At 41.6% G+C, this 25,577-nt stretch overlaps 1 protein-coding gene and 1 non-coding gene across 6 annotated transcripts in view; one reads left to right on the plus strand and one right to left on the minus strand.

Moving 5' to 3' along the window:
* ADAMTSL3 (ADAMTS like 3) overlaps window positions 1-25,577 on the plus strand; it is a 361,855-nt gene that overhangs the window by 162,980 nt on the left and 173,298 nt on the right. For all 5 annotated transcript variants that reach the window (XM_032264821.1, XM_032264819.1, XM_032264822.1 and 2 more), the window contains exons 6-7: window positions 1,164-1,400; window positions 14,367-14,493. In XM_032264821.1, coding sequence (XP_032120712.1) covers window positions 1,164-1,400; window positions 14,367-14,493 — 364 coding nt within the window. The remainder of the gene's footprint in view (window positions 1-1,163; window positions 1,401-14,366; window positions 14,494-25,577) is intronic.
* LOC116541024 lies at window positions 4,497-4,603 on the minus strand. Its single transcript, XR_004264700.1, has one exon. It is a non-coding gene; the product is annotated as a U6 spliceosomal RNA (small nuclear RNA).

Here is a 25,577-nt window from a genome sequence, read left to right on the forward strand (position 1 = left end):
CTTTATGAAGTTTGCATATCAAAACTAGATTTTTGATGAGTAAAATCACACTATTCTCAACCAGTATCTTGCTTCAGAAATATCTGCTGGGAAGAAACAGTCATTTAGTAAAAAGACCAATAAGTCATCAGTATGTGTACAAATACTTTTTATTCTGAGAGCACCTGAGGGCATTTTCTTAGAATTTATTTGCATTTGTTGTAGACAGAATTTGAACAAGCTGTGTTTTCTGCCATCCATCCTACAGCCAGTTGAAGGCAGGCACTTGATACCAGTGAAGATATGGGAGGGAGACTGACGGGGGAGGAAAGGCAGATGAATTAAAGACAATGATGACAGGGCGGATGCTGTGGCTCAGGCCTGTAATCCAAGCACTGTGGGAGGCCAAAGTGGGCAGATCATGAGCTCGGGGGATCGACACGATCCTGGCCAACATGGTGGAACCCCATCTCTACTAAGAATACAAAAATTAGCTGGGCATGGTGGCATGCGCCTGTAGTACCAGCTACTTGGGAGGCCGAGGCAGGAGAATCGCTTGAACCCGGGAGGTGGAGGTTGCAGTGAGCTGAGATCGAGCCACTGCACTCCAGCCTGGTGACAGAGCAAGACTCCATCTCAAGAAAAAAAAAAAAAAAAAACAACGACAGAGAAACAACCACAAGTGCTCACAGAGCACAGCAGTTTTAGGCTAATAATCCTTCACATTGAAATGACTCCTGAAGGCATGGATAATAATTAAATGTTTATGAAGACCTTGAATCACCTGGAAAAATTTGGTTTACCTTGTTTTAAAAGGAAAGAGATTAGATAATGCATTTGAAAACTTATATTCAAGATAGTTAAAATAGGGCAAAATTTGGCATCTAAGTCTTGTAAGCGCTAATTATCTGGAAAAAATACCTGTGCGAATGAGTGATGAGAATAATGACATAATCTCCTGTATAAATCATTATTGCAGAAATCTCTGTGGAATTTCATAGCATACATTCAACTTTGAATTTTTTTTTTTTTTTTTTTTTTTTTTTTTTAAAAAAAGGGATTTAGGTGACTCCCAGAGAGAGTCAAGTGGGGTGTGGTCTGATGGGATTCTGGTTTACTTATTTCCCCTTCTGGTGGCTTCTCTCACTGGGTGATGTGCATGTGGCTTTTCCCTCTGCCCCCAGGACTGCCCTCCAGATGCAGAAGATTTCAGAGCCCAGCAGTGCTCGGCCTACAGTGATGTCCAGTATCAGGGGCATTATTATGAATGGCTTCCACGATATAACGATCCTGCTGCACCCTGCGCACTCAAGTGTCATGCACGAGGACAAGATTTGGTGGTGGAGCTGGCACCTAAGGTACTGGATGGAACTCGTTGCAACACGGATTCCTTGGACATGTGTATCAGTGGCATCTGTCAGGTAAGCACACCTGCCTCCCAAGCCCCTGCTTCAGGCCTGTGCCACGCCTACTATCAATAAGCACAACCCTTTTCTTCTGTACTTTTGCTCATTCAGATGAAAGTATTGCTACTGGCTGGGTGTGGTGGCTCACACCTGTAATCCCAGCACTTTAGGAGGCAGAGGTGGGAGGATCACTCATCGAGACTAGGAGTTCCAGACCAGTCTGACCAACATGGTGAAATCCCGTCTCTGCTAAAAATACAAAAATTAGCCAGGCATAGTGGCAGGTGCCTGTAGTCCCAGCTACTCAGGAGGCTGAGCCAAGAGAATCTCTTTAACCTGGCAGGCGGAGGTTGCAGTGAGCTAAGATCGCACCACTGCACTCCAGCTTGGGGGACAAAGTGAGACTCTGCCTCAAAAATAAAATAAAAAGGAAATATTGCTATTGATCCTTTTAATATTAAAACTACTTCCTAGAATGTTACTAGCCTTTAAGTCATGTTTCACTTGTTTAAAATAGTATAAATTTTGCCCATGTAGATCCAAAAGATTGTAATATAACTTCTTGTGATTCTTCTAGCTAAGTGATTCTTTTTCTTTTTTTGAGACAGAGAGAGTCTCATTCTGTCATCCAGCCTGGAGGACAGTGGTGCATTCTCAGCTCACTGCAGGCTCCACCTGCCAGGTTCAAGTGATTCTGTGCTTCAGCCTCCTAAGCAGCTGGGATTACAGGCACCCACCACCATGGCCAGCTGTTTTTTGTATTTTCAGTACAGACTAAGTTTCATCATGTTGGCCAGACTGGTGGCAAACTCCTGACCTCAGGTGATTTGCCTGCCTTAGCCTCTCAAAGTGCTAGGATTGATTACAGGCATAAGCCACCGCACCGGGCCATAGATTAGCTGTTCTCTAACCTGAACATGTATCAGTCACCTGGCAGGCTTGTGATGACAGAGTGTTGGGCTCATCCCCCAGAGTTTCTGATTCAGTAGGTTAGGGGTGAGGCTCAAAGATTTGCATTTCTAACAAGTTCCCCGGAGATACTGAAGCTGTGGATCTGGGGAATACACTTCGAGAACCACTGTTTTGGAAGAGTAATACTGGAGAGTCTCTTATTAAATTAAGCTTTCTTGTTAAAGTTAATTCATTATTTTGGGTCTTTGGGAACAATGACTTATTTACAAAAAACTAATATGAATGCATTCCAGCAGATTTTTCAGAGTGGTCTCTGCAGAGCTGTGACAAGTATGACTGAGCTGTAAACCCCAGTAGCTTGTAGTGAGTTTAAGAATTCAAGACACTTTAGGCTGGGTGTGGTGGCTCACGCCTGTAATCCCAGCACTTTGGAAGGCCAAGGTGGGCAGATCACTTGAGATCAGGAGTTTGAGACCAGCCTAGCAACATGGTGAAACCCCATCTCCACTAAAAATACAGCAATTAGCTGGGCATGGTGGAATATGCATGTAATCCCAGCTACTAGGAAGGCTGAGGCAGGAGAATCGCCTGAACCTGGGAGGTGGAGGTTGCAGTGAGCCAGGTCATGCCACTGCACTCCAGCCTGAGTGATAGAGTGAGACTCTGTCCTAAAAAGAAAAAAAAAATTAGAAAGACACTATGACAGGTTGTGAGACAGGGATGGCAGAGAAATGATAGGATTCTGCATCTATTCTTTTGATTTTTGACAAGTGTTTCTAAAAAATAATGAATGTGTCTAGTATTTCACCCACGCTGTTATGCTCATAACAAAACAGTGGTAACAACAGCAGACGAGCAACCTGACCACCTGCTGACTGTTAGGCACTGCCACGAGTCTCAGACTTGAAGTGCTCAGAGGTGAATTTTCATCCTGCTCTCAAACCAGCTTCAACTTTGTTCATCCCTTTATCTAGAAAATGCCTTCCAGTTGCTCATCCCAAAACTTTGGTGTCATTCTTGCTTTTCTTTCAACCCACACATTTGATCCATTGCCAGGTCCTGTCAACTTTCCCTCCAAAGATTACTTTTAATTTACCACATCTTTCCACCTTTACTGACTTTTCTTGTAGCCTGAGTCCCTATCAGCTGATCTAAACTGCATTAACAGCTTTCTGTTCTGTTCTCCCAGCTCCCACCATGGTTCCCTCCAGTCTGTTCTTCAAAGAGCTGCCAAAGTGATTATTTTAAAAGGTAATTCAGAGCTTGTCATTCTTGCATCCCCCAAAGCCCCTCAATGGCTTGTCCTTGCATTAATGATGAAATGTAGGATTCTTGCCTGTCTCTTCAGGCTCTTCCTGTACTATCTACCTCCCTGTCCTTTTAAAATAAACTCAATTTTTTTTTTAAGAGACAGGGTCTCACTCTGTCACCCAGGCTGGAATACAGTGACATGATCATAGCTCATTGCAGACTAATCCTCCTGGGCTGAAGCAATCCTCCTGCCTCAACCTCCCACATAGCTGGGACTGCAGGCATGTGTCACCGTGCTCAGCCAATTGTTTGTTTGTTTGATTTTTGTAGAGATGGGGTCTTGCTATGTTGCGCAGGCTGGCTTTCAGCCTCCCAAAATACTGGCATGACAGGCATGAGCTGCCATACCTGGCCTGACTCGATTTTTTAGAGCAATTTTAGATTCACAGCAAAGTTTAGTGGACGGTAGAGTTTCCCATAGGACCCCCTGGTTCCTTAAATGCACAGCCTCCTCCACTATCAACATTCCCCTCTGTAGTAGTATGGTTATTACAGTTGATGAATCTGCATTCATAATCACCCAAAATTCATAGTTTATATTAGGGCTCATTCTTGGTGTTGTAAATTCTGAGTTTGAACAAATGTATAATGACATGTATCCACTATTATAGTAATGCAGAGCAGTTTCACTGACCTAAAAACCCTCTATGCTTTGCTCTTCCATCCCTCTCTCCTCGCTAGCTCCTGGCAACCATGGATCTTTTTACTGTCTCCATAGTTTTGCCTTTTCCCGAATGCCACAGAGTTGGAATCATAGAGTGTGTCGCTTTTTCGGATTGTCTTCTTTCATGTAGTAATATATTATACATTTAAGTTTTCTCAGTGTCTTTTCACGGCTTCATAGCTCATTCATTTTCTTTTTTCATTTTAAAAATTTAAGAGAAAAAAAAATTAATCGAGTGCTTCAAAAGTTAGCGTGTCAGCCTGGAACAGGGGACATGCTAATCTTCTCTGTATTATTCCAATTTTAGTATATGTGCTGCGGATGCAAGCACAATAGCTTTTTTTTTTTTTTTTTTTTTGAGACAGAGTCTCACCCTGTCACCCAGGCTGGAGTGCAGTGGCGCGATCTCGGCTCACTGCAACCTCCACCTCCTGGGTTCAAGCAATTCTCCTGCCTCAGGTTCCCTAGTAGCTAGGACTACAGTTGCCTACCACCATGCCTGGCTAATTTTTTGTATTTTTAGTAGAGACAAGGTTTCACCGTGTTAGCTGGGATGGTCCAGATCACCTGACCTCCTAATTCGCCCATTTCTTGGCCTTTCAAAGTGTTGGGATTATAGGCATGAGCCACTGCACTTGGGCGCTCATTTCTTTTTAACGCTGAATAATATTCCATTGACTTGGATGTACCACTATTTATTTATCCACTCACCTCCTGAAGGACACTTTGGTTGCTTTTTACTTTTGGTAACCAAAAGTAGACTTGGCAAAAAGTCGAAGCTTACCATGTAATTCTTCCATTTTATAAACCTTCTCTTGTTCCCCTTTATTGCCACCGGTTAAATTTTGGGTTCTTTGACCAAATGATAATAGTAATCCTTCTCAGTGGGATTATGCTTTTGTTTCCCAAGTTTTTGGCAACGATCATGTATTGCTTTTATAATTAAAAAGAATTGTTATTAAAAGCAATTTAGGTTGGCACATTGGCTCTGCCTGTAATCACAACATTCGGAGGCCAAGACTGGAGGATTCCTTGAACCTAGGAGTTCGAGACCAGCCTGAGCAATATGGAGAAATCTTGTTTCTACAGAAAACTTTTTAAAAATTAGCTGGGTAGGGTGGTGCAAACCTATGGTCCTAGCTACTTGTTACTCTGGATCCTGAGGCAAGAGATTCACTTGAGTCCAGGTGGTTGAGGCTACACTCAGCTGTGATTACACCACTGTATTCTAGCCTGTGATAGGGTGGGACCCTGTTTCTAAAAAAATAAAAATAAAGAAAAGCAATTTATTTTGGTCTCAAGGAGAGCATTCTGGATAAGGTGATATTTGGACACAGAGGTTTTGAAAAGTTGAGTAGAAGTTAGATAAACCAAGGGAAGGAAGAGAATGACAAGCAGAAGGGACAGGGATGTAACAGCAGGTGCAGATGTGTTTTAGGGGACAGGAGTGCATTCTGTAGAACTGAGGTGAGAAAACCCACGGAATAGTGCCAGGAGACGGGGCTATCTGTCAAGGTGGAAACTAATCATTAATTTATTCTGAAAGTTGCGAGAGGAGCCATTTCATAATTTTATAAAGAATTTGGGCTTGTCTTTAGAAAGGTCATTTCAGTGGCAATCTGGCAGATTATTTGCAGAGGACAGGATCTAGCCAAGCAATAGAAGGTCAAGTATGGGATAACAAGAGCTTAAAACAAGGCAAGTTATAGGATCAATGAAGTGTAGACGAATTCTAAAGTTTAAAGATGCATTTTTTGTGTATGTGTGTGAAAGGGTCTTGCTCTGTTGTCCAGGCTGGAGTATAACGCTGTAGCTACAGCTTGCTGCAGCCTTGAGCTCCTGGACTCAAGCAATTCTCCTGAATTAGCCCCCACACCACCCCCAAGTAGGAATGTTCCTCTATGCTAGGATAATTTTTATTTTTTAAATTTTTTGTGAAGATCAAGTCTCACTATGTTGCCCAGGCTGATACTGAGCTCCTGGCTTCCAGTAACCCTCCTACCTTGGCCGCCTACAACACTGGGCTTATAGATGTGAGCCACTGAGCCCAGCCCTGGAAACAGATCTTTTAGGACTGAATGTTTGGTTGGATGTGGGGAGTGAAAGAATGATATCTAGATTTCTGATATTGTGACTAAGTAGATAGTGAGACCATTTATCAAGACAAAATATTGAGTGAAAACCAGGGCATGGGGCAAAGGTGATGAGCTTGATGTACCTGTGAATATCTTAGGAGAGAGATCTAGACTAGAAATATAGATCTGGGGCTGTCACATGGTTACATCTAATAATCTATTATCCTTGGGACTGAGTAAGAAGGACAGGTTATACGGAGTCCTGGTGCCCATGGTTGAAGGAACAAGCACAGGGAGAGGTGCCCCTGATGGGGACTGAACAAATAGCCTTCTATATAGTAGAGAGACCTTAAAAAACAGAAGATAAGGGTGGGTGAGGCTTTAAGAAGGCAGGTGAGCAGTGGCACGTACTTCAGAGAAGTCAAGAGCAGTAAGAACTGAAATCCACCCACTTCACTTTGACCAAACATCACTGGCAACCTCAGCTGGTACAGCCTCGATGCCGGGGTTGGAGTAGGTGGTGGGGAGGATGCAGGATGCATTAGTTTTCTGTGGCTGCTGCACCAAATTACCACAGACTTGGTTGTTTAAAACAACAGAATCTTATTCTCTCACACTTCTAGAGGCTGGAAGTTTACAATCAAGGTATCAGCAGGGTTGGTTCTTGCTGGAGGCTCTGTGGGAGAATCCATTCCTTGCCTCTTTTCCAGCTTCTGGTCCTGGAATTTGGGCTTGTCTAGAAAGAGCCCATTTGCAGGAGCCTAGTCTGGGAGCAGCAGGTGGGCAGGATGGAGGGAAAAGGGGAGGGTGGGTGACTCTAAAACTTAAGCTTCATTAACTATGGTAAATCCATAAACGAGCAAGGAATATATGATATATGTTGCCAGGTGGGTGTGTGGGTGCAGTATTGATGTAGAGGTAGAAATATACAACTAATGGAGTAAAGTTTGGGGGAATCAAAGGAGTTAATAGCAGAGAAAAAGGGGACAGGTTTTTGTGCCAGTGATTTTTGGTGTTCCTTGCTTGTGGAAGAATCAGTCTCATCTCTGCCTTCATCTGTACCTTGCCTTCTCTTGTCTGTCTCTGTGTCTTCCTCTCCTTCTGTAAGGACACCTTCATATGATTTCATCTCAACATCCTTAACTTAATTACATTTGCAAAGATATTTTTCAAAATATGGTCACATTCATAGGTTCTGGATGCCATGTCTCTTTTTGGGGGGGGGCACAATTCAAACCACTACACATGGTGAGGAATGCATAGGCCTAAATGCGTAGGGATGATGAGCGTAAACCCATCTTTCAAAAAGTATGAATCAGAAGAATAGAGAAGGAAGCATACAACTACAGCTAGAGGGGGTGTCAGGTCCAGGAAGAATGTCTTCAAGATCAGAGATACTTGGAAAAGCACTGGAGCAGAAACAGGTTTTAGGGTACCTGAAGCATATATAATTAGAAGGACCCTCTTTATTTATTAATTTTTGAGACAGGGTCTCACTCTGTCACCCAGGCTGGATTGCAATGGTGCTATAATGGCTCCTTGCAGCCTCAACCTCCTGGGCTCAAGTGATCCTCCCATCTCAACCTCCTGAGTAGCTGGGACCACAGCATGCCACCACTGCCTAGTTTACAGCAGAGTCTTGCATAGAAATCCTTCCCAGTTGCAGCCCAACTTCCCCTCCCGACTTCAAACACTTCAATTCCTAGCAGCTCTCAGCATTTGCCGGAGCCTAGACTGGGAACAGCAGGTGGGCAAGACAGAGGGAAAGGGAGAAAGTGGTTGACCCTGAAACTTAGGCTTCATTAACTTCATGGTAAATCCACGAATGAGCAAGGATATGTGTTGCCAGGCAGGTGGGTGAGTGGAGACAGATTGCCTATGGACAAGGAGGAGTGACACCTCTTCCCTTGCGGCAGGTAGGAAGGGAGAAATATGGGCCAATGATCAGTTTGTATCAGAACAGATAGGAGGGTGAGATATTGTTTGATGGCTTCAATCGAGTGAAATATAAAACAAAGACATCTAATCAGGATAAGGGGGCAGGATTTTGAGGAGGAATGAGAAATTTGAAGATGCTCTGAGGATAACGTAGATGATGAAATATGGTCAGAGAACAGTGCCCTATGTAACTAGAAGAAGTAGAAAACCATTGCCTTTGGCACAGTTGATGTGTGAAGCTAAGGTCACTTTGGCTTTGGGTCAGGGCCATGGACCTGCTTAGTGGCTTCCTGTGAATAGCTGTGATCAGGACTGTGTAGACTTCAGATTTAGGGAGAACTGGATTCAGAGTCTATTTCTGCAACTAATTGACTGAAGACCACTTGGCGACTCCCTTACCATCTTTGAGTCTTGACCTTTGCATCAGGTAAAAAGCAGATATCCTCCTTATAGTCCCTGTTTTAAATTCACTGTCCCACAAACCAGCCTTCCAAGTGCCTGGCGCAACAGCTGACACACAAGAGGCCTTCAGTCAACGTGAGCTCCCCTTCCCTCGCTTCCCCTTCTGCTCGCTGCCCGCCACCCCCTCCTCTTATCCGTGGTGTAAGTCCAGGTGTATACTTGTCTCCAGGAGTTTCCAGGGTTTAAAGGGGCTTGTAGGATAAAGGTGGTTTCAGTGTGAATTAGTCTGTTTTCAGTGAGTGCTTCTCATCACAGCTTTGTGATTCTAATGAGTAAGCCAGTTCTTTGGGCGATGAGGAGCGACACCTGGTTGCTGGATGCTCCTTTGGCTAGGTGATTTCAATAAGAGAATTGTATGTACTTCCTCAGAAGTGCTTCAGACACTTCTTGGTTGAATTCAGTATCTTTCCTTCAACAGAATAATGTTCACATAAATTTCTTTTCTTGTGCCACGTGGCCTTGGGTATCAGTTAGGGTCGAGAAAGTGAAGGGTGTGATTCTTTCTGCTTGCGTCAGGATCACTGAAGTGAGCCGTAATGACTACTTGTCATAGGCTATGCATAATTCTTGTAAATGTCTGTATAGTTTTCTCATTTAAATGAACATGCCACAGTGCTCTTGGGAGCAACTTTCCATTAGCCTGAGCACAGCCGACAGCCTGAGACAGCGGTCCTCACTGAATGAGATTTGCTTCTGCTTTGGAGGTCCGATTTTTATTAGAGGCATTGCCTGGTTGGTAACAGCTCTGCAGACCAAGTCTGATTTGTCATTCATGTTTATTGAATTCCCTGATAGCTGTGCAGATGAAGAAACTACTTAAAATTTGGAATAAAAATATAAATAATAGCAACTAACACTGGGTGCTTAGCCCAGGTATTGGGCATTGTCTAAGCCCTGACTGTTAGCTTGTCATAACCCTATGAAGTAGGCACAGTATTTATTCCCCACTTTGTTGATAAGGAAACTGGAAATTGAAGAGATTAAGTAATTTGCCCAAGTTGCACAGTGTCTTAGTCAATTTGGGATGCTGTCACAAGCTACCATATGTTGGGTAGCATATTGACAACAGAAATATATTTTTTACAGTTCTAGAGGCTGGGAAGTCCAAAATCAAAGTGCTGGCAGATTCAGTGTCTGGTGAGGGCCTGGTTCCTGCTTTCTAGTTCACAGAGGCTGTGTCCTCACATGGCAGAAGGGGAGGGAGATGTCCAGGGTATCTTTTATAAAGGTACTAATCCTATTCATGTGGGTTCTGTTCTCATGACCTAATTACCCCCCAAATGTTTCACCTCCTAATACCATCACCTTGAGGGTTAGGTCCCTGCATGTGAATTTTGGGTACAGACACAAACATTCAGTCCATTGCACATAGCTAGGAAGTGGTAGAGCTGGAATTTGAACCCAGACAACCTAATTCCAGAATCTAATTTCTTAATTTTGGAGCTATACTGATGATACTTTTCATATTGGTACAAGTATATCTGAAGTTTGTAACTGAAGATGAGGTATAATTTGGTAAAGTACAGTCAGTTCAACAGATGAATCACGCTTAGATGGCTTAGTACAGGCATTCGAACTCCAATGTCTACAGAGAAACTGTCCAGATGTAGTCATGCGGGGTGGCGACTGTGGTGGGGAACTGGAGGATACATGCTCATTTTGAAGGGGACAACTATGTATAAACATGTCAGAGGTTTTGTTTTGTTTTTGATTTTGTCAAGAGAAGCCAGAAAACTGGATTTTAATGTGAAACTTCCATATTTAAATATCATCTTCCTGTTAATAACCCTGCTTTATCCATGAATGGTTAAATTATAGTCAGGTAGGATGTAGGTTGGGTTTTCCTGCAGTAACCAACAACCCTCCAAAGCTCGGTGTCTTAAAACCGTGAAAGGTCACTTCTTGCTGATGCCACTTGTCCAACAGCGATCAACAGGACCCTGAGCTCTTAGAATGTCTCGGAGACTCAGGCTGAAGAAGGCTTTATTTGGACACGTTTTTTACGTAATACAGATAACTGCAATAGTGCAAGGGGAACGTGGGACTCAGACACTGACCCTTAAATCTCCTTATAGAAGTGACACAGATCAATCACTTAGACTCACATTTCCTTGGCCAAAGTGGATTAATGACCACACCTAACTTCAAAGGGGGTGAAGTGCATACCTTCTGTGGGATGAAAGAACCAAAATGTTTATGAGTATCCCCAGTGACTACCACAGCTTCATATACTCTGATTTTTAAGGCAGAAATGTCAGATTTTTTTCCCCAAGTTAGAATTCAGTTTGCAGAGATTTCAAACAAAAGTTGATTTTAAAAAAATTGTTTTATTCTTGAAGGATTAAATTTGACTTCTCTGAAAAATTTATATTTTGCTTCATTTGGACTAGTGCCACTTATTTAAGTACTATCTTCTTTTAGCTGATCAGGAAATCATATGCAGGAACTGTGAAATAATGTTTAGCTGAAGTGATGATTTATAGATGAATATTTATTCCAAAAAGGACTACTCGTATATTTTAAATATTTGTTTATGTCATCCACTGTCTTGTGTAATTTTTCTCATTAACTACACTGTAAGGTAAGAATCTTACATTATTGATTTATACTCTGTAGTGTCTGGCAATATAGAAAATGGTTATTTCATAGATGTTAATAAATTTTATTGATATATCTGTCAATTAGTAGCTAATAAATCACTATAATTAGAGATCATGACTTCAGACGATGTCATAGAAGTTGGAAACACTTCAGGCAATTTTTTAAGAAGTTACTTATTGTTGATTATGATAGGATATGAAAGCCAAAATTCAGTAGCCCCTCTATTTCAAGGTCATTTCTGGCTTATTCCTTATAAATCAAGCAAGACCTTCTTTTCAAATATCATTTTTCTGTGATGTTTTCACATGCTTTATTTGGCTGTAAGATTTGGATGAACTATAACTTTAAAAAAAATATGAAGCAAATATAAGTGCTCAGGGAGGTATTCAGTTGCCCGAGATCTTGCAAGGCCTTAAACACTCTTCAAAACAAGCCCCTCCTAGCTCCTAAACCCACACCCTTCCTGGATGACCAGATAGAGAGTGACTCTCATTCTCATGAAATGCAGAGTGCTCAGGGACATGAATGTGCAAAGACAGAGCTTGGCCTAGCATCAGTGTTTCTATAATTTAATAGTAAATTACTCCCCTTGGAGAAAGTTGCATGAACACAAGTTACTCATTGATTGAATCTCGACCATGCAAGTGTGTTTCCAAAATCAATTACTCTTAAGTTGTTCCACATGTACTTATAAATATTAATATAATGACCCATGTAACTGGTTTTTCGTTGTTGTTGTCTATCTGCTGATGCTTAAGGTAGAGGAAGTTGTAACGTAGTGTTAAGATTCTGGGTCAGATAATCTGAATTTTAAAACCATTCCCAACACTATATACTGGCTGTTTAATATTGGCAAATCATTTAACTCAGTAATGTTTAGATTCCTTATTTATAAAATAGAGATAAAAGGTATCACCTACATCATAAAATTGCTCTGAAGATTTAATGAAACAATGTGTACAATATTCATGGCATAATGCCAGATGCATGCTAAGCATTCAATAAAAATCAGCAATTAATATTGTATTACTATCTTTATAAAATCATATGATCAGGATTAAAGGATTTCAAACTTCATTGGATTAAGCTACTCATCTAATAATTTAATCCCCCCTGCGATTTTCCCACCAAGAAGTCTCCTAGACCATGATTGAATACTTATTATTAGATAACTCTGACTTGTCAAACTTTCTCATATTGATCCAAATTATGCTTAAACCTGTAGCTTTCACCATTTGGAAATACACAGAACAAAAGTAGACCCTTTCCTCCTGATAGCCCTTTGTGAATTTGAAAATGTCTCTAATCATAAGCTATTCCCTAAACTTCCTTGGAACTTACTACCTCTCCCTGAAATTTTCACTTGACCTTTTTCCTTCCCTTCAACCCCCAAATTTTGGAAAGGATAGTGTATAAATATTGTCTCAACTTCCTCTAGTTTCATGTTCTCTTCAACAGCTTGGATATAGAGTCTGACTCAACAACTCTCCAAGTTGAAGCATGGGGGATTACCTGAGAGTCAAAACAAGAAAAAAAAGAGAGAAATAATAAAATTGGCCCTCTTTTATTGAATCCTTTATAACATTTCAGTCATTATACTAAGAGTTTTAAGTATATTTTCTCATTGAATCCTTACTATGCCCTATGTGAAGTATATATTGGTATTATTATCTCTGTTTTACTGTTGAGGAAAACGAGTCTCTGAGAGTTTGAATTTTTCAACATCCTGCAGCTTGAAGTGGGTAATCGGTGGGTCCAGGTTTGTAAGTGGGTGTTTTCTGCCTCCAAAGTCTCTCCACTTAAACGCCAGGTTTATAAATATAAATAAAGTTAGATTAATATGGGAAGGAAAAGGTAAACCACCAGATCAGTTGATATTATTATCTTTTATACATTATGTAAAATACATGCTTATGAGATAAAAAGAAATATAAGACATAGCCCTTTTTTCTCATATAGGGAAGCTTATCATCTAGCAAATATGCACACATATGTACACATGAAAAATGACAGAAAGAAAGATAACTGTTTAAACACATATTTTATATGAGCCATCTCTCCTATTAATTCCTTCTTATATTTTAAAAATTGTTTATAAACATATAGCTATAATGGCAGAGATGGGGATACACAGGTATACATTCAGCTCATGATACAGACAAGGAGATATAAAGATATAGATAAAGACTACAGGCATTAATATATGGATATCGGGATATAGGTACGTAGGGATAGAAGTAAAAACAGGAAAAGAAAAGATATTTAAAGTAAAACTATGAACCAGAAGGTTATACATCAAATTTAGGACAGTGGTTGTTTTGGCAAGGAAATGGGAAAACAGGCCAAGTAAGTGTAGGGCTGAGGAGGGAGAGGAGAGAGGAAAGAACTGTAATGTTCTGTTGATTTTATGTACGTAGAAGTATCTGGGCTGGGCACTTTGGTACATGCCTGTCCTCCCAGCACTTTGAGAGGCCAAGGCAGGAGGATCACTTGAGCCCAGGAATTTGAGGCCAGTCTGGGCAACATAGGGAGACCCTGTTTTCACATCAGATTTTGAAAAGCTGGGGGTTGGGGCCCAGGCCTGTCACTCAACCTCCAAGGCTCAAGTGATCCTAGCTACTTGAGGGAGGTGGGAGGATCTCTTGAGCGCAGGAGGTTGAGGCTGCAGTGAGCCATGATCTCACTGTTGCACTGCAGCGTGGGCAACAGAGTGAGATCTTGTCTCAAAAAAAAAAAAAAAAAGAAACAAACAAATCTGAATAAAATATAAATAGAAAAGAGATGGGGTATGGAGGGACAGCTTCAAATCTTTATTAATTTTGAGGTCTTGCCTTAGAATCATATAAACGATACTATCCTGTAAGACATTATATCATTCACATTCATAAAACTGTGCTCTCATACAAGAGAGCCAACCTGTACATTTCAGGATTACATCACAACTAAGGTCCCTGAAATGAAGGGAGCTCCCCCTCTCCTGGCTTTGGGCACCACTGACGGCCATGCTTCTGTTGGCAGGCAGTGGGCTGCGATCGGCAACTGGGAAGCACGGCCAAGGAGGACAACTGTGGAGTCTGTGCTGGCGATGGCTCCACCTGCAGGCTCGTACGGGGACAGTCGAAGTCACAGGTTTCTCCTGAAAAAAGTAGGTGTTAAACCCAATATGGTATTACTATCATACAAGATGTATTTTAGGCCATTTATTGGCCTCAAATGTTATTGCTAGAATAACATTTCCTGAATGCTAAGCCTTTTTAGTTGGAAATAGCTTTTGGCCCATTTTCTAAAAGTGAAATTTCTTCCAAAAAGTGTGTATCAAACTTTTGATCCCATTGTACCTTCAAAAAGGACCTGTTCTTTGAACCTTTGCCAATGCAGGGTATTACTATTTAAAATATATATATTTGCAAATGTTTTAGGTAAATCGTGAAATAATAATTTATCTCTCTTCCTTTGATGGCCAACAAGGTAGAAAATATTGTCATGTATCTATTGACCATTTCTACTTTTTAATTTCTCTGTTAGCTATTGAAGCGGTTTATCAGTTTTCCTATTTGGATGTAGATCTTTTCCTCACTGTTGAGAGCTTTTGAGATATCACAAATACTAACATTTTATCTGCCATTCTTATTTCAAATGTGGTTCCAGTTTGTTATTAGACTTTCAATTTTGTGTAATTAGAGTTTCTAAGTTTCTAAGTTTTATGTATTTGGAAATTTCCATCTTTTCACTTTAATAATATCTGTCTTTCAAAAAATCCTTTAGTTTGGGGAATCAGTAAACTTTTTTTGTAAAGGCATAGATAGTAAATATTTTAGGTTTTGCTGGCCATGTAGTCTCAACTACCTGTCAGATGAACCTGGAAGCAGGGAATCAAAATAGGAAGTGTTTTTCAAAATTTTCAAGAGTGTTTAAAATAATGAGGCTGTGAGCTAGGGTAGCGTGGCAGGAAACCTAGAGGAAGGAACAGGTGGAGAGATCTTTGGGATGTAGAATGATATAGAATTCTACATCTTTGGGATGTAGAGTGATGTAGAATCTTTGGGATGTAGAATTGGTAATTCTTTGAATGAAGGCTATAAGAGAAAAGCAGCTAGAATGGCCCAAATTTTCATCTTGTGCAGCTGAGTGGACATGTTTGCTATTCATATGGGTAAGGAATTCATGAAGAGGAGACATATATCAAAGATGAGAGTCCACCTCCCTGAATTTTATTCTTTTTTTTTTTGAGGCAGAGTCTTGCTCTGTCACCAGGCTGGAGTGCAGTGGCACAACCTCAGCTCACTGCAACCTCTGCATCCCAGTTGCACCTGAATTTTATTCTTGCCAAAATTTTGACCCCATAAGTATCCAGTCCCTCAGTATCTTTCTGATGCCTGCAAACAGATACTGATTATGTTTTGTTTGTGGTTGGAGGGTTGATCTGAAACATGCTAGTTTATCATGGCTGATAGCAAAACCCCTTGTTAGTGACATTCAGTTATAAAAGTAGGTGAGTTTATCCAGAGAGTATGTAGAATATAAAAGGAAGCCAATAATTGCATCTTGAGGAAAAGCTGAAGTGAAAACATTTAGCCAAAGAAGACATTTAAGGGAATCCAACAGAGAAGGAATGAATAGTGTTAAGTAGGTAAATGCAGAACTGAGCAAGAGCAGTACCATGGACCCCAAAGGAATAAGTAATTTCAAAAATGAGATGGGGGTGGCCAACAATGTTAAATGTTCTTATGAATTAAACTGGAATAAGGGCCCAAACATTTGTCTTTGGCAATTTGAAGGTCATTTGTGATGTCAGCAAGAGTGATTTTGATGAGCTGCAGGCTGAAACCAAAGCTTGATTACAGTGGGTTGGTGGGTGAAGAGAAGGTGAGAATGTATAAAGGGAAGAATTTGCTCAGGATAAGAAGAGGGGAACAGGCCAACACCCTGTCAACAACTGGATAACTCTACAGGGCTGGTTGGAGAACACCATGAGGTGCTTCAGGCTGTTGTCTTTATTTGGCTTTTTATTAGGAGATAGACTTGGCCACTAGGAGTGAGGGCTCAGAGACTTGAACCTGTTCCCATGAAGGAAAGAAGAAGGAATTCATCAACAGTACAAAGATAGAGGAATGGCTGTGAGGGCCTAGCTGAGATTGGAAACCATAAATTCATGAAGGTTCCAATTTACGGACTTCACGAAAGAGGTGGCTTTAAATGGTGATATATCAATGAGGAATGTATTCTACTCAAATCACAGAAAACTCAACTTAGAAACATTGGAATTCATAAATCTTTTCTAACAAGAAGCCTGGAGTAGGCAGCAGAGGCTGGGGATGCTGTTTTACTGCGCCTTTCAGAAACCAGGCACCTTTTTCTCTTCTCACACCCTTGGAGGGTGGCTTTTGCCTATGTCATTATAAAGAACACAGTATTTAAAAAATGCTTTTCACACTCTGTTCCTCCTTATTATCTAGGATGTGGATATTCTCCCCAGGGAATTTTTCTTCATTGACCAGAACTGTGGCATATAACACCCTGGCTTCCAAGGAGGCAGGAAACCAAGTAGTTAGTATTCCATCTGTTTGTTATTAGTAATATTGATCAAATGCTTTATAATTCCCAAAGTTCTCTTCAGACATATCATATCGTTTAATTCTACCAGCATCCTTGCATTATAGTTTGGATGATGTCCTACTTGTTTTACAGATGAGGAAACTAAGGACCAGAAAGTTAAGAAACATCTCCCATAATTAATTATGAAAGGAAATATTGGGAAGTGATTAAGAAATGGGGGTCTGGGGCCAGCCTTCCAGGGTTAAGTCCTGGGTCTGTTGCTTACGAGCTGGGTGAGTTATTTAAATTATTTAACTTCCATGGGTATCTTGGATTTCTAATTTTAAACTGGGAATAACAACAGCACTTCCTTTGTAGAGCTGTTGTCAGGTTTTAAAAAATCAACCCATGTTGAGCACTCCAAACAGCGGAGTACTAGAGAGTACTCAGTAAACGCTAGCTGCATTTTTATTAAAAATATTACTCATTGGGGCGCCAAAGAATGTCACACTGATATGGGAGGGGAGCAGGAAAGTGTTGGGTAGAGAAGGCCAGGCTCCCTGGCTAGGGCTCCACCCTCAGACCTGTGCCCACGGGCCTAGGTGAGGACGGGGACTCCTGTTTTCACACCCAAATGTTGCATTTTCCAAGACCGCTGTGGCCCGCCATGCCCCCCGTCCTGTGCTTATAAAAACCCCAAGACCCTAGCAGGCACACGCACAAGTGACTAGATGTGCAGAGGAACACACCAGCAGAAGAACACACAGACACTGACAGGCTGTTGGCAGGGCAGCGACACAGACCCAGAGGGAAACTTGGCCAAGGGTGGGTGGAGGAGAGCCCAGACTCCAGGGGAAGACGACCTTCCCACTCCATCCCCCTTCTTCCTCTCCATCCATCTGCTGAGAGCTGCCTCCACCATTAAATGAAACTTTGTACACATTCTCGAAGCCCATGTGTAATCCGATTTTTCCAGTACACTAGGGCAAGAACCTTGGGATACAGAAAACCCTTTGTCCTTGAGATAAGGCAGAGGGTCTAACTGAGCCGATTAACACAGCCACCTGAGGACAGCTGAGCTGAGAGAGCACACTCTAACACCTGCTGGAACTTCAGGAACTTTAAACACTCAATTCTAGATGCTGCCATGTGGTTAGAGCCCCACATTCCCCATAACCTGCCCATCTGGATGTTCCCACTAGGGGCTTAAGATGTCAGGCACTGAAGAAGCAAGCTACTCCCCCGTTGCATGCCATGCGGGGGATAAGGGAACTTTTCCCATTTCAACACCTCTTATATACTTTAAGTGTAAATGTAGGTATTTGTGAACATACTTGAAAGTCAATGATCAGTCCATCTGGGGATTGATTTTTAAGAGAACTACTGCTTGGTATAGAGGAAACCTTGAAGTGTGAAAAAAAAAAAAAAAGAGTGAATTATAGGAGAAACCAAAGTTTTAGGACTCAGATCAGTGAACACAGTTTGAAGAGAAAGGCTATGCTGAGAAGCATTCATTCAGGAAGGCATGTGGATGAGGGGACTAAGGGAGAAAGACAGTAGCCAGATCAGGGTGTATTAGAGGTACACAGAGTTAGCGTTAGCCTTAGAAAGTTTGGAAATCTCATCAGAAAATACCTCGTTTTGTCAGGGTCCAAGAAAGATTAGAACTTGAGATAATTCTAATTGAACCAGGGTGGATGCCAAATGGAATTGTGCCAAAGGGCAGTCTTATTTGGAGAAGTGTGCAGAAGAGGTACTGAAATGCAAGGTAGTTCATTGTTCTCTCCCTGTCTCTTTTCAGCTTTTGGATTACATATGCTTTTGAGACTCTATTAAAAGTTATGCATTTTCTTTCCAGGAAAATACATGTGTATTTATAAACCCCAAATTTGCCATTCTGATTTTTTGTGGGGTTCTCAGACCCCAGATGCCCGTTTAGGACATTCCAGATTAAGTACCCCTAAAATGTTCAATTTTTAAAAATCAAATTCTACATAGAAGGGGTAACAGGAGTGCACAGACAGATCCTTCAGTGCAGGGCATGAGTGACATGGTGTAAGCTAGGAGTATCCCACAGAATGCTGGCATTTTATTAGGTTCCGTATACCCGTTTTTGAGCTAAGGTATAGGTAGCAAAGATTCCTGCCTGCCTGAAAACATAGTCCCTCATCATCTTGATTCTTATTATGGCCCCTTCACGTCTGTTACAGCTCTGAAACTGACCAGCTGAAGCTGTTTTTGGCTGGGATTTTCCCTAGGCCATATGGAAGCACTTCCCTATAATCATGCTTTGTGTGAAAGAAATGTGGGAAATGAAGCCATGTCTCCCCCTGAGTGTGCATCACTGGAGCCTGCAGAATCCACGCAGCTCCTACGCCCACACCTTGCCAAGCATTCATTTCGATCTTCCCTGGGACTCACCCTGAGTCAGGACATGGCAATGAGATGCTGTTGGCACATCCCTGCACTGGGGAAAGTGCAAGGCTGCACACGGGATATCATTTCCATCATGCAGTGAGGCAGACACAAGGTGTATGAGCCTGGAGCCAAAACCTTTGCTATGAGAAAAATCAGAAATTTATCCAGATACAACACACAAATTTCCTGTTCAGAGGGAGGAGGAGAGAGACGGAACTGACAACCAACATAAACAGCTTTGGATATTGGAAAAGGGAACTAGAGGCCACTCAGGTATTAAAGAGAGAAAGCTCTGAAAACAACAGCAAAGAAGCAAATGCATCTATTTGGAGGGTCTTGGTTTGGCATTTAGGAACTCAGCTGTAGTTCCAGGTTTGTCTTGTCCACTCCAGGGCACACATGTGTGAGGCAAAAAGACACACTCAGCTTGTCTATCCCAAGCTTTTTGTCCATTTTTACATGGCAGCCAAGTCTATTGATCGAGTGTTACCTAAGGCCAACTGGGAACACCAGCATTTCGCTCAACTTTTGACAGTATGAAAATAAACACACCCTCTGCTAAGGCATTCCTGTACTCCTTGCCTCTCCCACTAGTAAGCTTTGCAAGCGCAGCACCATGTCTGTGGTGTTCACCATTTTATTCCTGGTGCTGGTGCAGAACACCTCATAGATGAGAGCTCAGTTAATGTTGAACAAATGAATGCGTGCCCTTTGCTGGAGATGATTCTGCTTCCTGTTATGATTTCAGTGGGACTAAATGATATTGTGCAATAGAGCTGGACTGGAAGCCAAAGACTAGGGTAATATCCTCAGTTTGGCCTCTAACAATCTGTCTTCTTAGGCAAGATGCTTCACTTCCTGGGACCTCAACTTTTTCATCTGCACAGTAAGCATGGACAATTTCTAAGACCTCTTCTAGCTCTGAAAATCTGTTAAGTGTACGTGTAATTTGTTCCTTGTTTGAAAAAACAATAGATCTTAGGATTGAATGGAGTTTAGAGAAACAAGTCCCAGGCACTTATATGAAGCCATTTTCTGAACTTTTAATGAAAGGCTTGACAGTGATGGCTCATCTTTAGTTTGATAAGCCCCAGGAAATTTTAGATATACCACAAGAGTGAGTTGGTATGAAGTTTCTTCTTAACGTTTTTGAACGGCTGCTTGGTTGCCTTTTAATATGCTATTGTCACAACCTGCAAGAGAGAGTTTTAGTTTGTGCACTGACCCCCTCATTGGTATGTGAGCTCCTGAAGAACCTCGTGCACCTGGCCCAGTACCTGGCACCCAGGACGTTTTCGGTAGAGGCCTGTTGACCTGACCTACGCAGAATTGAAGAGCCCATTTAGAGCATCATCCCTATGGCAGCAGTCCCTGAGGAATATGAATTAAAATCAGAAGCAGCTTATTGGCAGGCAAGCACTGTAACACCTGGGGTCACCCAGAAGACCTGGCATCTGCTGACCAGATGAAAGCACTGGGACTATTAGGGAAAATACTTACTGGGACGATAATAATAATTATAGTGGGCGCCAGATTTGTATGCTTACACTGGGTGTGTTATGGTGTATTTGTCATGTGTGACATTATTTATTCTTAACCCTACAAGGTGGGTACCACTATACACTCCCCATTTAACAAATGGAGAAATAGGCTCAGTGAAATTAAGCACCTTGGTCAAGGTCTCACAACTGGTGAGTGGTCAAGATGGTTCTGACCTTAGAGTTCATGCTCTTAACCACCCTCCCAAACTGTCTTCCAAGGACAGCTAGATGAGCATGAGGTGAGAGGTGTACTGAGGCCTAGAGTGATAGAAGAGAGAACAAAGGTAGCATAAAAATGGGGCCAGAGGGGAGCAAATGCTGCCTTAATCAACCTACCCCTTGTGTCCCCTTGGCAGAGGGCTCCTGACCCAGCGTGCACATCAAGAGCACCTGTGGAACTTGTCCCATGTTCTGATCCTCAGGCCCCACCCTAGAATTTTGAGGAATAAATCTGGCCAGTCGTAGGTCACCAGACTTCCCAGGTGGCCCTGGCATGTGGCTTTGGTTAACATCTCTGCTTTTCAGTGTCTGATGCCCCACTACAGAATCAGAAGGCAGATGACCATCTTATCCTCACCAGCCTCCTGGTTTCTTAGATGCAGTTTAAAGGGCAGAAAATGAGAGTTGCACTACGATGCTGACGAACATCTGGACAGATATTTGTTATTAGATGCTGTGGAACATAGTCCCCTCTCCTGCATGCTGTTCCAAAGCTAGCCCTGCCAATGAGCACAGAAGCATACGTTATTAGGCAGTCTGCCTGTTACCATGGTCTTTTGAGGTAAAGGCAATTTAGGCCAGTACATAAACATCCCTCAGGTTGGGAGCAGATGTTTCTGCATAGGGCCTAAGGGTTGAAGATGCTCATTTGCAGATTCAGCAATCAGAGACTTCAGTAATGTACCCTAACGGCTCAGGGCATGAGTCAGTTTTCAGCCGATTTTTCTCACCAAGGCAAAGCTCTGCTGTGTTGCTTCCTTACTTTGTAAAAAATTTGCTGTTAATTTCCTACGTTTGCTTTTTCTACTTTTGCTCACTGCCATATTTCATTTTTCTCAGTCCCATTTGCAAAGTAGTGTGTAGACAGTCCTGCAGCTGCAGAATCAGTGTTGCCACCCATTGACTTTCCCTTTCCTCACCTTCTAAAATCCCCCGCTGCTCCTACAGAATGACAGAGGATCTTGAAGCAAACCTTGCTATCCTACTTTTGAAACATTGTGCAGACCCTGTTCTGCACAATGCCACACTAGGTGAACTCTTTTTTTTTTTTTGAGGTGAAGTTTTGCTCTTGTTGCCCAGGCTGGAGTGCAGTGGTGCAATCTTGGCTCGCTGCAATCTCCACCTCCCAGGTTCAAGCAATTCTCCTGCCTCAGCCTCCTGAATAGCTGGGATTACAGGCACACACCACCATGCCCAGTTAATTTTGTGTTTTTAATAGAGATGGGGTTTCACCACATTGGTCAGCTGGTCTTGAACTCCTGATCTCAGGTGATCCACTGGTGTCAGTCTCCCAAAGTGCTGGGATTACAGGAGTGAGCCACCACACCCTACCTAGGTAACTCTTTTTAGTCTAAGTGATGCCAAATAGTTACGGGTGTGTGAGGACATTAACAAACACTTTTTTTTTTTTCAGTTTACAAAATGTTTTCACAACATTATCTCATTTTAAAGAAATGCATTCCTTAAAAAGAAAGTCTATTTTTTGCAATTTTCTGTAGGGTTCAAATTAATAGTATTAGCATGTGTTTAGATATTTCTTTTAAAAAAACTACTTTATACTTTGGGAATGGTGTGTGTGTGTGTGTGTGTGTGTGTGCACTCGGGTGTGTTTGAATCTAAATAGAAGGAGAAAATAAATGATAAATGCAGGTTCTAGAAAAGTAACATGAAAAATACTTAACAGAAAATTTTGTTCAGGAAAAAAAAATACCCACAAACTAAAAAAACACACACCAAAAAACCAAAAACAAAAACCAAGAATAGAAAAGTGGGGATGAGGCTGTCAAAGTGAGAGCCTCTAAGACATCCTTTTCCTTGTTTACCTTGGAATGTATATATTTATGTTGATGTAGTTCTGGTTCAACTTTATAGTGAAAATAAATGATCTGATATAAATTACAGTCCTTCTGGGCTGAAACTGATGTTTATTGATTAGTTAATATTGTGTGGACAATTTATTTCCTGTACATCTTGCTACTTAGCAAAACTGTGATATCCAACAGGAAATGAGACATAGAAAAAATATGATGGAACAGCTGGACTTGAGCATTTATGCGTGGGAGGGAAAGTCAGTGAATCTTAGGTCAGTCCAGTGATTGCAAAATCAAACAAGTGAAACCCATAAAATGAAACTCTCTGTGATGGGTGAGTTTGCGTTTATACAGCATCACTTGGTCTCATAGTAGAAGGGTTTGAAGTGTAGTTTTGGGTTCTGCCCCTGGTTCTAATGCTTAGGAACTCTGTGATCTTGGGCAAGTCACTTTAACCTTGTAAAAGTTTAATTGTTTTAATTGTAGAAGAGAGTTTTCATTAGAATGAATGAGGTAATTCATCGCAAGTTCCTTAGCATGATGCCTGGGGGCATGGTAAGTGCTCAACATGGTTTCAATAGTAACTTACACTTACCCAACCCCTAATTGGTACCAGGTTCTTTTCTAAGCCCTTTGCATATGTTACCTTATTAAACACTCACAACAACCCCTTGGAACAGGTATTCCTATTATCCTCATTTTACCAATGTAACTGAGGCACAGAGAGAGTAACTTGCCCAAGGTCACACAGCAAGTGGCAGTGCTGGTATTCCAACCCAGGCTGTCTGGCTCCAGAATCTGTGATTGTAACCATTATACCATATTGCCTGTCCCAGTAGTTTGTAGAGTAAAACTAATGCAAATGGCATTTAAAGTAACAAGAAGGAGCTCTGGTGGATGGCACAGTGAGTAACAGTATCAAGAATCTCTTGCCACCAAATTTCAATGAGACAGCTTTGGAATAATTCCAAACAATGAATGTGATCAGCAGGAGCCAGTTACCACCATCAGCAAAAAATCTAGATGTCCCAGACATGAGCCCACTGTTAGCGACACCATAGGATGGGACAAAGAGGAAGCCTTTTCTCTCCATCTTGTATGTTTTCTTTTTTTAATTAGACACAGTCGTCTAGGCTAAATGCAATGGCATAATCACTGCTCACTGCAGCCTCGGCCTCCTGGGTTCAAGGGATCCTCCTGCCTCAGCCTCTTAAGTAGCTGGGACTGCAGGCACATACCACCATGCCTGGCTAATTTTTCAATTTTTTTGAGACAAGATTTCACTATGTTGCCCAGGTAGACCTCAAACTGCTAACCTCAAGTGATCTCCTGCCTTAGCCTCCCAAAGTCCTGGGATTGTACAGGCATGATCCATCACGCCCAGCCACCATCCTATATGTTCTCAATAACTGGCTTCTGCACCATTACAAAGTATAGGATTTCAGAGGAGGCTTAGAATCAGACCTGCTTGGCAATGCCATCTGCATTCGTCTGATAGGAGGTTTCAGGCAGTCTGTACTGAGCTTGTGCTGAACCACAGGCAGCAGCCTGCTCTTTCTTACTGTACTTAAAATTGCTTCCTCTCTCCATCATTGCCTTCAGCTCCAGGTCTACCTCCAGACCCAGGGGCGTCTTTACCAGGAGGCCATTTGTCTGCGATGTTTCAATGGCCGATTCCAAAAGGCAAAATAAAGAAAGCATGGGTAGTAGTCTTTGTATCAGTACAAGTAGAATTTCAAGCAAAAATACCAAATGAATACTTGTTGATGATCAAAAAACAAATAGTTTAAATAATTTGTAAACCAAATACCATTACATCAAAATACGTAAAGAAAAATCCCCTATAGTTATGTAAGAAGAAATTGAAGTCAGTAGAACATCGGAGAGACTTTAGTACATGGAAGTGAGTGAAAATTACATATAGAATCTGCATAATATAATTACTAATTTTACTTCAGTAGGTAACAGGGCATTGTATGGTGAGGGAATATACCCTCTCTTCAAACATTTATGTACCATTTATTACCAAAACTGTTTCTGTGCAAGGCTTCAAGGAAGATTAGGGAAAAAAAAAAAAGAACCCCAGTAAAACAGAAACCATCCAAAGAGACCTCGCCCTGCAGCTGCACCCATGCATTCCCCGCTTCCTCCCACTACAGAGGCACAAGTGTCTGTCTTCCTTTCCAAGACTAATTAATCCCTCCATGTGTGCTCTACATTCCAGCTCCCTCTGTGTCCTCAGAGAACTCACTCCACGCATCATCCCCTCTCTCCTTTATCTTCCTTCACTCTTTCTTTCCTATCAGGGCTAATATGACCAGCAGATCTCTCCCATCTTAAATAAAAGTATAATTTTAAAAATGCCTATGTCTATACATATGTGTATATATACATGTATGAATAGATATGTGTATGTATATGGGTGTATATATATAAAATATTTTAAAATTATATATGTAGAGAACACTCTTTTAAACATAATCACATCTCCAGCTACCACCCTAATCTTTAACCTACTCTTTATTGCCAAGTCTTGAAAAAAACTGTTTACACTTGCTGGCTCTAATTTTGCATCACCGTGTATTCCTCAGATCACAGCTTCCTCTGCCAGCTACTTGATTAAAACTGCTCTGACAGAGCACATTAACAATCTCTTTCCTACTCATCCAACAGCCACTTTTAAGCCCTCATCTGCATTAGTACTC

This window comes from Sapajus apella, unplaced genomic scaffold (assembly GCF_009761245.1).
Source record: "Sapajus apella isolate SASKATOON/1434 unplaced genomic scaffold, GSC_monkey_1.0 scaffold147, whole genome shotgun sequence".
Lineage (NCBI taxonomy): Eukaryota > Metazoa > Chordata > Mammalia > Primates > Cebidae > Sapajus > Sapajus apella.